The sequence below is a fragment of the Rattus norvegicus genome, chromosome 13 (genome assembly GCF_036323735.1).
Source record: "Rattus norvegicus strain BN/NHsdMcwi chromosome 13, GRCr8, whole genome shotgun sequence".
NCBI lineage: Eukaryota > Metazoa > Chordata > Mammalia > Rodentia > Muridae > Rattus > Rattus norvegicus.
This window is the reverse complement of record NC_086031.1, coordinates 106,163,694-106,178,896: the sequence shown is the minus strand read 5'-3', so window position 1 is coordinate 106,178,896 and position 15,203 is coordinate 106,163,694. Positions and strand designations below refer to the sequence as shown.

Below are 15,203 nucleotides of genomic sequence, written 5' to 3'. Positions count from 1 at the left end.
TTTGGGTTACTTTCTTCCTATTTCTTTAACTTTTCACTCTTCTGATATTCTTACTATATATAGCCCTCTTAGAACCAGAGTGCTTAGCGCTATGCCTGCCTACTTGTGTGTGTGTCTAGCGCACCCATGTGGAGGTCAGGGGTCAGTGCTGGGTTCTTCCTCTGTTAACTTCCATCGCTTCGTTTTTCTTCCTTTTATTTATTTCTTCATTTTTAGCCAGGGTGTCTCACTGAGCTTGCTGTTCTGACTAGACGAGCCAGCCAATGAGACTCGAGGACCCCTGTGTCTCTGGACCCTCGTTTCCGGGATTACGGACTCGTGCTTCTGTACCACGTGTTCACAACCCAGGTCTCCATGCTGTGCAGCAAACAGTGTCCTTACTGAGCCCATCCCACGCCCTGCGTTTTACTCACTTTTGCTGTCTCTTTGCCTTTTCTAAGGGTTTCTCCCTTCGTGGTCTGTTTTGGAGAAGCATATATTCCACTATTTTACGGTCCGCTATTTTGAGCTAGCTACTCCTGTATTTCTAGTCTTGTGTGCTCAGGAGATCTTATCTTCTATATTTAGGGTATACTCCGGTGCTGGCACTCTTGGTGACTTCCCCATTACACGCTTTGGCTCCAAACCCTACTGATTTGTGATTTGTGTTTTTGCTCACAATTTTAGTCACATCTTGTTTTGGTTTTGGTTTTTTTTTTTTTTTAACTTATTCAAACTTAAATTCACTGTTTTCTTTTTTAATTGCTGTATATATTTATTGGTTATTTGGGTCACAGTTCTTTCTTGACTCAGTCCTTCCTCTATATAGACTCCCTTTCTTCCCTGAGGAATATCCTTTTAGAAATGTATACCTGTCTATGAGACCTCTGAGATCTCAGTATGATCTTCCAAACGGCGTCTGGATTTGCTTCTGCCAAGTGCGTCGGCACTACTATCGAAGCCACTGAAGGGGACTTTTCAAGCCAAAGACAAAAGTTTAGGGGCTAAACCGTCTGAGGCAGTTCTCAGGGGAGACTTTTCAAGGTTTCTTTTCTTCAGCCAAGATTGGCACAGGCATGACTGCTTCTAACCCTCTCCTGCGGTGGAGTGAGCAGGGCTGTTTACACGGTGATGTGTACCCCTTCCAGCACTCTGCCCTGGACTCTCGTGCCCTCCCAGCATGGCCCCCACTGCAGCCTGGGCCTTCAGGCCCATGCCAGCTCCCACACAGCTGTAGATCCTTCTAGATTCTCCCTCACGCTTCCATGGCTACTGAGGAATGACCTCACTTCACTGGCAGCTTGAAAAACCTCAGTCCAAAGATTTTAGGAGGTGCCTCTCTGAACATCAGATTTGCCTTAATTACTTTGAATTTTGAGCAGTAAAGTAAATTACACTTGAATACTGGGTTTTATGGATCCTCTTCCTAAAGAACACAGTTCAAATGTACCAGTAAGATGTGTGTCGGTCTTAATGGGTGCCTGGAATAAGCACAGGGTGACGCTGATGTCTTCACGGTGGTTTATTTCGTGCTCATCGTCACTGTTTTCAGGACAACTTTCCCAACTCTTCTGAGGCATGAACTGATACCTAATACTTGCAGTTGGAGTTGTATTATATATAAGCCACATACGCACACTTGACAGTGTCCATGCCACCAAAGTCAAGGTCATCTGGCGTGACCTAGGGACATGTAGCTTCTGAAACTCCAAGTGAAATAAAACCTCCCTCTTTCCACTTGAAACATGACACGTGTAACTTCTAAATTGTCTTCTTTGTTGTTCTCTTTGCAGACCTTTATATGTAAAATGTGTAGTTTGGCGCCAGGTTGCTGCTCTGGTCTTCATTACATAGGCAAATGGGAAGAATTTATAGTGTAACTTATTTTTCCAGCATTCTTAGCCCTCGGGACCTAGAAACTAAACTTTCAATTGACTTAGAGATACATTTTGTCACAGTGCCACACACACCCCCACTGCGTGTATCTTCTTTGGACTTGTACGTAATAAACCTGGTTTATCGGGAGTATTCTGTAGTGCAGAAGGCTTTTCTGTTTGTAGTAGATTGTTTACTCTGTATACATTTGTGAAAACCAAGGCCTTGCTCCTCTGCCTCTGTTCTCTCAGGGTAACTCTGAACAGCCAGTCCAAACGAGCAAGATAGGCCTGGGGAGGAGAGAGTACCAGAGTCTGCAACACCGTCATCACTCGCAGCGCTCCAAGTGCCGCCCTCCTAAGGGCATGTATCTAACCCAGGAGGATGTGGTGGCTGTTTCCTGCAGTCCCAACGCAGCCAACACCATCCTGAGGCAACTGGACATGGAGCTGATCTCTCTCAAGCGCCAGGTATTTCCTAAAAGCCGCGCCTCGTGTGGTTTTGTCCATTTGTTATCCAGCAGCGTTGATTCTAGACAGATTGTACAGCTCAGCAGCCGTCGGCTGGCGTTTCTGTGGAATAAGGAATGGCCACGGCACTGCTTTTCAAGTTGTCGAAAGCTGATATGTGTTGTCTGCAGTGAGATGTGCAGGTGACTGGGCACATTGTGAGTCCTCAGTGAGTCATCACTGCTGCGGTCCTCATCGTGGGTCGTCGTAGTAACAGTATTTTTTTTTAAATGTCCTCGTGGCTTTTCAGTGCTAAGACCCTAGTCTGTACACTTTGAGGATGATGCCATAAGGCCTTATGAAAATAAACCGATAGTTTCTGCTATTGGCGGGGGGGATTGAGAATTGGCATAGCGAGGTGGTATACCGGTAGCAACTCACCTTACACTGACCAAAAGCCGTCTTCCATACTTCCCTGGCATCTGTTTTTTGTTTGTTTGTTTCAGTTTGCTTTTTTGTGTTGTTTGGTTTTGTTTTTGAGATAGGGTTTCTTGTGTTTCCCTGGCTGTCCTGCAACTTGCTCTGTAGACTGGGCTGACCTTGAACTCAGAGAGATCTGCCTGCCTCTGTCTCCTGAATGCTGGGATTAAAGGCATGTCCCACCACCACTCGATCTCTCTCTCTCTCTCTCTCCCTCCCTCCCTCCTTCCCTCCCTCCTTCCTTCCCTCCCTCCCTCCCTCTCTCTCTCACTCACTCACTCACTCAACATTTTATTTTATTCTATGTGTGAGTGCTTTGCCTGCATGTGTACCTTGTGCTTGTCTGGTGCCCGCAGTGACCAGAAGCTGTCAAATTCCCTGGAACTGCAGACAGTTGTGAGCTGTCACATGGTTGCTGGGAATCAAACCCAGGGTCTCTGAAAGAGCAGCAGGTGTTCTTTTTTTTTCTTTTCTTTTCTTTTTTTTTCTTTTTGGAGCTGGGGACTGAACCCAGAGCCTTGCGCTTGCTAGGCAAGCGCTCTACCACTGAGCTAAATCCCCAACCCCACAGCAGGTGTTCTTGACCACTGGGCCATCTGAGTTACTCTTTTGGTTTTGGCTTGGTTGTTTGTCTTTTTGTTTTTGAACAGTGTCGTTCTACACAGTCCTGGCTGTCCTGGAACTCACTATGTAGAGCAGGCTGGCCTAGAACTCACACATCTGCCTGCCCCTGCCTCCGAGTGCTGGGACTGCAGGTGTGCACCACCCCCACTCCATCCTGCTAAGCAGAGGTTTTATTGCTGCATTTCTGACCTGAATTGCATTGATCCGTGCTCTCATATCATCCTGTCTTCTGTGTTTATTAGAAGTGCTTTCCTAAAAGGCAGATGTGAGCATTCTCTCTTCATTAAAAATCTTCAGTTTCCTTCCGTCGTTAGGCAGAAGTGAAATTCTTTGGCCTACTGCGTGGCTGTTCTTTACCCTGGTCCTACGCCCCTCCTTTGTCCTAAATGCTCTCCTGCCTAGAGTTCTTTCTGTTTCTCCGACATGGACACCATCTGGCTGCTTAGCGCTTTGACACTGGAGCCTTTCCCTAACGCTCCCTACCACCCACCCAACAGCACCCAACAGCAATGCCCAACATAAACACCTTTATTCATTCTCTCGCACCTTTCCTTCCTTCTCCTACGAGCATCTTCTGACATGGCCAACTGATTTACTCTAAACCATCCCTTGGTTTATTCTAGGTTCTCTGGTTGAGAAAACCTGGTGAATAACCTAATATTTGGCTGCCCATACTGGGGGAAAAAAAGAAACAAACAACCAGAAGTCCCAATGGAAGCAGAGTCAGGCCCACGTCAACTCCCGTGTTTGAAACCATGTGTATTCCACTACATTTCATAGAGTGGGAAACAGTTTGAGCGGAGTGTGATTTTTGTGTTGGGCAGTGCGTGGTTTTTGTCAGTGACTGAACACATTCACACAGCTCCATTGTATAGCAGCCATATCAGTTCACTGCGTGTTGGAAACCACGCACACCTGATGTAACCCTTGGGTAGAATGTCAAGTAGCCCTCCTTCTGCCGTGCACAGGAACTCAGAAGGTGCAGCCAGGCTGACAGCTGGCGTCACACTAGCCTAAGTATCTTTACAAGGTCAAGTGCCATCTTGATTGTAGCATTTCTGCATTTCTTTCGCATGTATAAAACTGTGCTCCCATCTTTGTTAGATCCCTGTCTTTTCATGTTTGCCACCGAAGATGTGGAATGTTTTGCCTAATAGGTACCTTTTCCCCATAAGATGTAGGTTTTCATTATTTGAAGATTTCATATAATACAATAACTTTAAAGAATACGTGTGTTGTGTTATACAGGACTGGTCATACTTACCACACGGAATGGTTGTAAGAACTGAGTGGTTTGTTCTTAATGTAAAGGATGACGTTATATGCCTAGCAAATATCAGTCCTGACCACCATCGATGTTACAGGCACATTTGCCGTTGGTCAGAACACTATGGTGATGAGAAATGGCGATAGAGTTTAACCTTTGTCTGTTGCCAGCTGCCTTTGGTTATAAACAGCACTATTAAATGATGTTTAAAGCCTGATTTTGGATGAGACGTAGCTTGGTGGTGAAATGCTTGCACACCAGGAGCGAAGCCCAGCTCAGCACCCAGCCTACAAAAGAAAATGATCTGTGTTCTTCTCTTACTCAGAATCCTATCAATCTGCCGAAGTGTGTGCTAATCGAATGATAGATAGAATGGCACACCTTACATGCAACAACCGTGCCTGTTCTCCTGAACTAACCCCCAAGATGGTGTTGATGTATGCCCTGTTGACTTACACAGTACTCATAAGAATTTACTAAGTGCACGATCTGACTCACATTTTGTCGTTTTGTGAAGGTTCAGAATGCTAAGCAAGTAAACAGTGCGCTTAAGCAGAAAATGGAAGGTGGAATTGAAGAGTTCAAACCGCCTGAGGTATGATCTGAGATGCATGTAATTAAACACCTGTGCTTTGGGGTTGCCCAGTCTTGGGGTCTACGCTGGTCCCTTTGGAAGGTTTCGCAACGTGGACAATTGGTCATCCCTAGTTTTTCATCTACACAATTGACCTTTCGAGTCTTGACTGATGTTTCCACATTTAAATTAATCCATCTCTCCTGCCCTCAGCAGTAAAAGAGGGCACAGTGCATAGCCCATGGGAAGGCTGGTACACATCTGGGCATAAGCAGTATTTGTTCAAAGCCCTTTTCCACCTGTGTGAATTGGTAACACTACAGGAATAAATCACAAGGGGTTTTTCTTAAACAAAATCTTATTTTAAGACACTTGTTTTGGGCTCAAACTTCAATGAGGATTTTACTGTGTGTATTTATTCTCTTATATTCTACCTGAAAATACAAAATCTCAGGTATAAAGGTACATATTACCCATCTTCAGGCTTATTTGGGTTTTGTTTCTGTGATCGTGGTAACTGTAGGAAAACTTAAATGTCCCTAAAATCCAATCAAGTCCTTTTATAAAAGTTTCTGCTGTAAAATCTTTGATTTTTTTTTCTAAAGACTCCCAAGTTACAATTCATATTCTGGATTTGCCTTTCTCTGTATATTGTAATCAAATAGTTGCATGTGTTCCTGTGGGGCCCCTCTGTGCTTCCTGTATCTGGTTTAATAGCTACAGATGAGATGAGGGAGATGGGGAAGCAACAGAGTAGTGTGCAGAAACAGTGCTCCCCACATCAGGACTGCAGAAACACTGCTCCCCACATCAGGGCTGCAGAAACAGTGCTCCCACATCAGGGCTGCAGAAACAATGCTCCCACATCAGGGCTGCAGAAACAGTGCTCCCACATCAGGGCTGCAGAAACAGTGCTCCCCACATCAGGGCTGCAGAAACAGTGCTCCCCACATCAGGGCTGCAGGAACAGTGCTCCCACATCAGGGCTGCAGAAACACTGCTCCCCACATCAGGGCTGCAGGAACACTGCTCCCACATCAGGGCTGCAGAAACACTGCTCCCACATCAGGGCTGCAGAAACACTGCTCCCCACATCAGGGCTGCAGAAACATTGCTCCCCACATCAGGGCTGCAGAAACAGTGCTCCCCACAACAGGGCTGCAGGAACACTGCTCCCACATCAGGACTGCAGAAACACTGCTCCCACATCAGGGCTGCAGAAACACTGCTCCCCACATCAGGGCTGCAGGAACAGTGCTCCCACATCAGGGCTACAGAAACATTGCTCCCCACATCAGGGCTGCAGAAACAGTGCTCCCCACATCAGGGCTGCAGAAACACTGCTCCCACATCAGGGCTGCAGAAACACTGCTCCCCACATCAGGGCTGCAGAAACAGTGCTCCCCACATCAGGGCTGCAGAAACACTGCTCCCACATCAGGGCTGCAGAAACAGTGCTCCCCACATCAGAGCTGCAGGAACACTGCTCCCATATCAGGGTTAGGTCATGGGAAACAGTGAAAATGCCTAGATCAGTAGCTCATTAGTAAAGAAACCCCATAAGTAAACTGAATACATTCTAGCGACCTTGATCATAATAGAAAGCATTTTATTTCCCTATATTGTTGCAAGTTTGAATTGGTCATGTAAATTTTGCATTTAATCATATATTGAATAAATATATATATGGCAAAAATTTTAAATACTAACAGCTTCGTAATTTAAAAATTCTGAATGCAGCAGGTATTAAAAGCATGGCGGGTTCCAGGCACAGGGACACACCCCTTTTATATCAGCACTTGGGATGCAGAAGCCAGAGGGACAGCCAGGGCTACAGAGAGATCCTGTCTCAAAAAAGAATTTGGTGGGTGAGGTGGAAGGAGTGCATGCTGTCAGTGCTGACAACCTCAGCTTGATCCCCACGACCCCTGTGATGGAGAGAGAACTGATTGTTGAAAATTGTCCTCTGACTTTCGCACGCGGCATATGCATGCCCCACACTGAATAAACAAATCAATAACGTGTTATTAAAAACAATGTAGGAAGAATTGTGCTAAAAGTTTGAATATTTAGAGGCTAGGGAAATGGCTCCGCAGTTAAGAGCACTGGCTGTTCTTGCAAAGAATCTGGATTTAATTTCCGGCACCCACATGGTGGCTAGCCACCATCTACAACTCCGGTTACAGTTCCAAAGGATCTGATGCTGTCTTCCGGACTCCACGGGCACCAGGCATGGTACACAGACATACATGCAGGCAGCGAGCGCACCCACAGACATAGGATTCAACAACAAAACAATGTTTGAAAATCTAAACGAAGTAGAGAGTTTCTAGGAGCTGTTCTAATAAAATTTCTGAGGAGGTGAGGAAAGGCTGAATAACTTATAATCGACATTTTTCTCTCACAAAAAAAGTAAGCCCATATAATTTTACAGAAAAAGTACCAAATTTTCAAAGAAAAGTTAATTCTAGCCTTAAAGTTTGCATAGTGTTCCAGGACAGTTTGACTCATCACAAAGATCTGACAGTGCTGTAAACAGCTTGTTTTACCTGTGTGCAGGTTCTGATCTCTATAGACAGGCAGCTGAAGCAGGTACAGCGGCTGCACAAGAGGAGACCTGGGCTCAGGGAGGTGACTGACTTAGTCAAGATCACCAAAGGGTAAATAGTTATATCTCCTGCAGCTCAGACTTTACACCCAATTGGTCAGTGTGCATCATGCTACCATAGACTTCAGACAGTGTCCTAGAATAGCACTGTTTGGTGGATTCTCACATTTTAAGCCAGCCACTGGGATAGGACTTATCAAACATTCTTTATATCTTTTGATATAAAAAACAGTAAGCAGAATGGAATCATCAATATCTTAGCCTTGAATACGGGTTCGCCGGGGTCTGGGTGTCACTCAGGTGATTTAAGGATCTCATGTGACTTGAAGAACATCAAGTGCCAGGAAGTCCCCCCAGTGTGTGTCTGTTTATCATACTCTGCTGCTTCCAGGACAGGGCAATCTATTCTGAAATAATGATTGTGTCACAGGAAAGACAGTGAAGGATGATCCTTCACTGATGTGTCAGACTTCACCTAGTCCAAGACGTGAGTAACCTCTGGAGTAATTACATCACTAAACGCAGTGCTCAGCACAACCAAGGAGTGTTACCGTTCATTTGTCGAGGAAGTAACATTTGATGAGGAAAGTATATTCACTTCCACAACTATATATTAATTAACCGTTCTATGTAATCAGCATTTAGGCATTGTGAGAGTGCTGAGGGAAGGAGGGATGGAGGGAGGGAGGGAGGGAGGGACAGCACATAAAGAGAAGGTGATTCTTCCCCTGCCTGCTTAGAAAACACTTGTAGTCTAGATGTCATATGATAAACTCATGGAAGTGTACACTTAGAAACAAATGCTCTAGGAAGGCAGCTGGGCTCTATTCATTTTGGCTGGGTAGTCTGGAAAGAGCTTCTTTGAGGAGAAGGATAAATGGGATTGGTGCAGACACAAAGTTCACAGAGCAGACAAGAAGGTAACAGCCATGGAGGGAGGGACGGTACATTCAAATGAACCAGAGCAGAAAGGTACAGCCAACCAGCAGGTGAGCTGACACTGATATTCAGTGGAAATCTAAAACATAACTTGTCGAGGATCTTGTCTGCCTAGAAAAGCGGTGTTTGAAGCAGAGAAGAGTGAACACAGGGTATGAGAACCATAACTAAGGATGCTCTAGAGACTGTAAGGCAGGGCCAGGCTGCAAGGATTTCTGTGAAACTGGGAAGAAGTGTGCCTTACATTAGCTACAGGAAAGCCATGCAGCTTCCTCAATATGGAGAGTAGGTGATGAGATGGTGACATGATGGGAAAAAAATCCTTGCCACTATAATGCTGGGCATGTGAGGGGTGTACAGTAAGAAGTGGACAGAATAGGTTAACAACCATAGGAATGAGAATGAGATAATCCATCTCAGAGTTAGAAATGCATGTATCGTCTTGAAAATGTGTATTGGGTGGAGGAGGTGTTTGGTTTATGAATGGGAGATAGGTGGAGGCAGCGAAACGGTGGAGCTGGGAAGGGAGAAGAGGAATCTCTGAAGAGGGTGTCACTGGGACTGCATCCTGGGCGGTTGCTTGCAGCCTTTAAGATGGATACTCAAGTTTCTAGCCTTGAGCAGAAAGTTTAACATGGTAGCTCTTTCCAGCTCTTGTGCAATTATACAAACTTACCACTGGCAAAATGGAGAAACAGTGAAGACTTAATAGTGAGGACACTCAGCAAGCTCCAGTGTTTAGTCTGCCTGCAGAGACCTGCTATTTTGTTACTGTCTTATTCTGTTGAGTTACTTTTAAAATAAGGTCATTCCATTTGCTAAGACAACTGCAGAGTTTAGCTTTTGATCACAAGTCATATTCTAGTTGTCCTTTCTATATTTTAAAGTTTCTGGGGTTTGTGAGAATGTGAATCAGTAAGTTAAAGGACTCCTATATATTAAAATACCTTGCTCTATTTCTCTTCGGTCTCCCCCTTCTTCCCTGTCTCCATTTTGTCAGACATATTTAATTCTAACCGGTTTCAGCATCTCCTTCCTATAGTTTCCCAACAGAGCTGCAGTTTAAAGGCTACTAACTTGTTGCTTGAAGACCAGACCCTACAAGTTGAAACCCCGAGTTCCCTGGCCCCTCCCTGTCCTGTCTTTGGATGGTTCCTTCTCCTGTCCCTTCTCCTTGGCTGCTGAGACGTGCAGCTCCTCCTCTCCTTCCTTTGTCTGCTCAGCAGTAGCTTTCACACACACGTGTACACGGACATGGTCTAAGTCCTTACACTCATGTGTCCTTTTTCTCCCAGAGATACAGTAATCTCACCCCTTCACTGTTACAGTTACATCATAGAAACATTAAAATGAACATTGTTCAACCAGTCAAGGAAGTGGAGGGCAGCAGGAGTGAGCAGTGGTAGCCACCCCACCCTCCCCCCCCCACACACACACAGCAGTGCGGCGGTTCCTCCTGGCTGCATTACTGGGTATACAACCAGGGAGAACATTCACGCCCTGGAAACTGAGGCCCATTTCTTCAGTCACTTTAGCTTTCACACAACTCCCGTGCGTCCCTTTGGAGTGTGACCCATTATTAGTGCAACATTCGTCCAAATCCATTCAACAGCCACATTTGAGTTCAGCTCTGCTCCGGCGCTTCTGGATGTGTGTGGACATAGGAGTCATTCAGGAGGAACATATACCACTTTTTTAAAAAAAGCATAAAGCCTAATATAAGAACTTCACATTTAGGAAATATATGAATGACTCCATTGTTTTATAAAAAACAAAACAAAACAATTTTAAAAAGAAAAAAATCTTTTCTAACCTTCCAAACTGGTTTGGATACATAAATATTGTATTTTGGTCCACGTGGAACCTGAGCATATATACCTCGGTGTCCTAGTGCCTTCATTTTAGTGTATCACAGAGATCATCCTTGCTTTGCCTCTCGCCATCTCCCACAGAAGCATTTCTCAACTTGTGGCTTCTCAGCTGCACGCACGGCCTTCTGCCAGCTGTCCAGGCATGAGCATCCTATCCAGGTTAAAGTCGCCCCACTGCGCATCCTCTCACTCCGTCCCACCCCCCCAGCTGTTGCCTGTTAGGCTGATGCAAGCTTACCACCTTGTTCTCATTGACTCTGACCAGCTTTACTTCAAGTCCTGCAGAGTTGCTGGGAGAACTTGGCTCAGGATTCTCTGCACATGGACTGTGCTTTTCAGACACTTCCAAGGCTTAGGTGACAGTGCATTTTTTTTTTTTTTTGGTTCTTTTTTTCGGAGCTGGGGACCGAACCCAGGGCCTTGACAGTGCATTTTTATAGTGTACATATTTCCGTTTAATTTTTGTTCCCTTTTCACGAAACTTTTACCTTGAGTTTTGGCTTTGCAGATTTAGTGGTCGCCAATCAGCTATCGTTGACCTAGGTGCTATCTCTCTGTTTAGTTATAGTTCTTACTCAGAGCGATTTGTGAAGAGAGTGTTACTGTTTGTGTAGGAGAGTCCCAGGATGGGCACACACAAGGGGAAGCTCACCAACAAGGATGTGCTCACTCTCCACTAGCCCCAGTTGCTGTCTGTCCAGACCATCACAGCGCTGCCTGAGCGTGTCCATTCCTATAGTTAATAAAATCAAATACAGCACACACCACATGACACCTTAGACAGAGGAAAAGCTCGATGACATCCGTGCAAGAGGATGGCTTCTGTCATCTACAGAGTTGTTGACAGCCAGAGCAACAATTAGAAACAAAGACAGCCAAGCACTTGGAGAAGAAATCTGAGCAGCACACAGTTAAAGGGCTTGAGAAAAGTCTTGAAACCTCCAAAGAACACGCCCCATGTGATGACCACATGATGCTTCCAAAGCGCAAAGCCCGTGCTTTGACCACGTGAGTCTCAACAACAAAGGCTGCCACTCAATTCTGTGGTCAGAAGAGCAATGCCAGAGGCAGTGAGAGCACAGAGATCTCGGCCTGAGACAGGCCCTCAGGAGGGCTGATCCGATAAAGGGGCTTCTGAGCCCTGAAACTCATATAAAGGTGGGAGGAGACAACCAGCCCTACAGAGCTGTTCTCAGATCTCCACATATCCACAAACGTGCACAGCACAGGCATGCATCATCACACAATGTAATAAATACTTCACTTCATAAAAAGATTGAACGAGTTTATAATGCTCCTGTTTTCTAGGTCAGTTAACTTACAATGGGCCCTTTATTTTTTTCACTATTTACTCCGAAATATTTGAACACATTTTAAATGGCTCTAGTACAGATCTCCAGGAATCCAGTAAGCTCCTTTGGTCACCAGCTCAGCGCCTGCCCTTCCTCTGTGCCGCTGTCTTCCTGTGAATGTGCTTGGGCACCTCAGTGCCCAGTTCGTTGTACTGAGTCCTTTTCTCTGAGGAGAGGATGCTGGGAATTGAAATTCCCACACACGATCTGGTCCGCGTCCCCGGCCCTCTTTGTGCATTTCATTTTGAGATAGGATCCTACCATGTTATCTAAGCTGGTTTAGAACTTGAGATCCTCCAGCCTCCGCCTTCCAAATAGCTGGAAAAGGCCCTGAGCCCCAGCTGATCTGGCGACTTCTTACTCCTGCATCTGTGTGAGCCTGTCCTCTGCCTCCATGCGGCTCTGAGTCTCTGCCGCTGATTCTCTGCTCACCCCAGCTGCCGTCGTCCCTCTTGCCTCCTGGAACTCAGTCACTTATATTTCTGATTTTGGTTTTCCTCACTCTAGATCTTTAAAGCTTTTCCTTCCATCCTTTCAAAATTTGGTTTCTGACTTTGAAGTTGCTTCTTCCTTCTGAATACTTTATAAGGAGGTGTGAACCTCTTTTCATTGGTGCTACCCAGAGGTGAGAGCCGGTGCTCCTTCCCAGAGGATACTGCCTGCCCCTCCCCAGTAAGCACTGTGCCAGCTTGCTCTCCCGCAACAATGTCTCCTGTGATCATCTGTGAACTGGTACACCGGCTCTATCCTCTGCTTGTAATGGCCCTCAGTTTATTTGTCACTGGTTTGAACTACTGAAATCTGGTTACGTTATTGATAAGGTAGGATTTTTAACAGTGATTTTGGAAGAAACATTAGGAAGTCCTGGGATTTAAAGAAAAAAAAGAAGTCTTATCAGTGGTTCATTTCCTGCTTCAGAAATTAAAGACGTGCTTTAGGACTTGGGTTTATCCTCCACTTTAGTCTAATTTGTACAACTATTGTAGGGAAAATCATGGTTTTACTTAATGTGAAGTGAAACAATGTAAGAGTCACACAGACCCTCTCTAAAGAACACGATATCTTAAACGTTAAGACCGGGCTAAAACCAGCACCTGTGGTAGGAAGGAGGAACACCGTAAGTGGGAAATTGTGCGGCCTCCCACGTGGGTGCAGTTCTCTTTCATTACCTCTCTGTGTGGATAAAAGGTAACTCAAGATGCGTTTAACCCTCCTGAAAATGGAACCCCCGTGACTCAGCATATTAGTCTCATGTCTATGATGTGGTGAAAAGTTTTTAAAAAGCAAGTTGGAAAAATGTCTGTCTTCATATCCTCATTAGGAAACTTCTTTTTAATTTTGTAGTCAAATCAGAAAATTAATGCCCGTTGGACCACAGAGGAGCAGCTTCTAGCAGTGCAAGGTATACTAAAGATAAGCGGTTACTGTTGTTCATTACGACTGACTGTCATGCAAGGCGCCTGCTGCAGCCCTCCCTCCTCTAGCAGTGGTCGCCGCACCATCCTGGTGACCAGGGATTATGTGTTGTGTTTCTGGGTGTGGCCGACTGAATCTGCATTTAGGGTCCTGAGGAGCACAGCCAGTGGGGCGCCTCTGTCGCACCGATGAGTGCTTATGAACATAAACTCTGAGGTTTTCATCTGTCTAATTCCTCTATACATGTGAGGTGAACGAAACTCTTTTAACTATGGGCTTTCAGTGTGCCATTTTCTACAAAGAGGTAGACCACCGGGTCCCTTTAAGGGACCATAGACACTGAACATGTGCTCCCATGTCTGGTGCAGTTTGTGGAACACTCAGCGGCTGTACCCGTGGTCAAATGGGGAACGTTGTAAACGTGGGTCTTCTTCTGTTCTGATCTGCTCAAGGGCAAATTGTATATTTCTGTTCAGGATTCTGCTTCTCCTTAAGACGCACTCTCTGCAGAATTCACTGTGTGAATTAAATGCGGTCTGCTGATTGCTTTATGAGCCCTTGTTGTGTTGAGTGGGAAGAGCTTTCTTACTGGAGTTGACTGCTCTGAGAGTGGGGCTCCCAGGAAGCGTGAGCACAGAGTTTATAATATCCCCACGCACTCATCCTTCTCTTTGTGAGAGGCTGCATCATGTGTATTTGGAGCTGTAGCTTAGAACTCTGCCAAGAGTTTGAGCAGGCCTGCCTTTTATTCACGCAAAGCCACCATGGTGTTGCCTGATAAGGACTGACCCCTGCTCTGCAGTGTTTGGTTAGCCTGTTAATTCCAGATCGTGAGAGATACTATTCCAGCAAAGGACTTTCTGAAGAGAATGTCCAAGGGAAATTTGGAGTAATCTTTCTCCACACAGCGCTTGAGATTTGATAGCGTGCTGAACTGCTCTCAGGGGCAGAGTCTTCCAAATGGAATAGCTTGGTCCCACCGTACAGAGCTGCACTGGAAGAAGGGGCCATAGTGAGACTCCTGCACGCAGCCTGAGCTGAGTGTGCACAGGCAGCTAGAGGACAGCATCCACACTGAGTCACAGCCCCTCCCTGCCGAGGCGTGGCCAGCTCTGTGATGCACATTTAGAAAAGTTACCTTTAAACAAATTACTCTAACAGCAGTTTGAGTGGAAGTATGCTTGTTCTTGGGTTTTTTTTTTTCTTTTTCTTTATTAAGGTCCTTCTAAAATAATGTATTAATGCCTCAGTTTTAGTTCTTTAAACTAAAAATCATTTAGAATTTTTGTTTGGCCATTTTGTTTCTATTCTTAGTACATAAATTGAAACAATATGTATCCATTTGTGTCTAAAGTAGTTGTAGAAGGACTAAAAGGTGCTGTTTTGTCCAATATGCCCACACACGGACATAAAGACCCTGCAGCCTATCTTAAAAACAGTGTACTGCAGTGGTGCCCAGTGCCCCCACCTCTCTGGTTGAGGTGTGTGCCTAACTGTAGTGTCTGTTTAATGTGCAGACTTTGCTAGTAAGTTGCTACTAGGGTTCTAATAGCATATCACACCTTTCCTGTTGTTACCAGCCGCTTGCTGACAGTTTAAGCTTTTCCCTTCTTTTCTTCCCTCGCACAAAGTGGAAGCAAGGGTCAGTCAGGTGTGGCAGGAATCTGTGTGCTTCTGTTTCTTCCCTGTGCCCATTCTAGTTCTGCTGTGTTCAGTGGGGCATCACTAGTGACAGTAGGAATGGGTCTTTTCCTGTTTCTCCATGTCCG

General features: G+C 45.4%; 1 protein-coding gene across 7 annotated transcripts in view; it reads left to right on the top strand.

Moving 5' to 3' along the window:
- The window catches only part of Rcor3 (REST corepressor 3), a 40,377-nt gene that overhangs the window by 17,646 nt on the left and 7,528 nt on the right, over positions 1 to 15,203 (top strand). For 4 of the 7 annotated variants that reach the window (XR_005492288.2, XM_039091095.2, XM_039091096.2 and 1 more), the window contains exons 8-10: positions 2,106 to 2,324; positions 5,192 to 5,269; positions 13,363 to 13,420. Coding sequence is in view for 5 of the 7 variants with exons in the window: in XM_039091095.2 (XP_038947023.1) it covers positions 2,106 to 2,324; positions 5,192 to 5,269; positions 13,363 to 13,420 (355 nt within the window). In the remaining 2 variants the exon portion in view is untranslated. The remainder of the gene's footprint in view (positions 1 to 2,105; positions 2,325 to 5,191; positions 5,270 to 13,362; positions 13,421 to 15,203) is intronic. The other 3 variants (XR_005492289.2, XM_039091094.2, XM_039091098.2) reach the window with 1 other exon arrangement.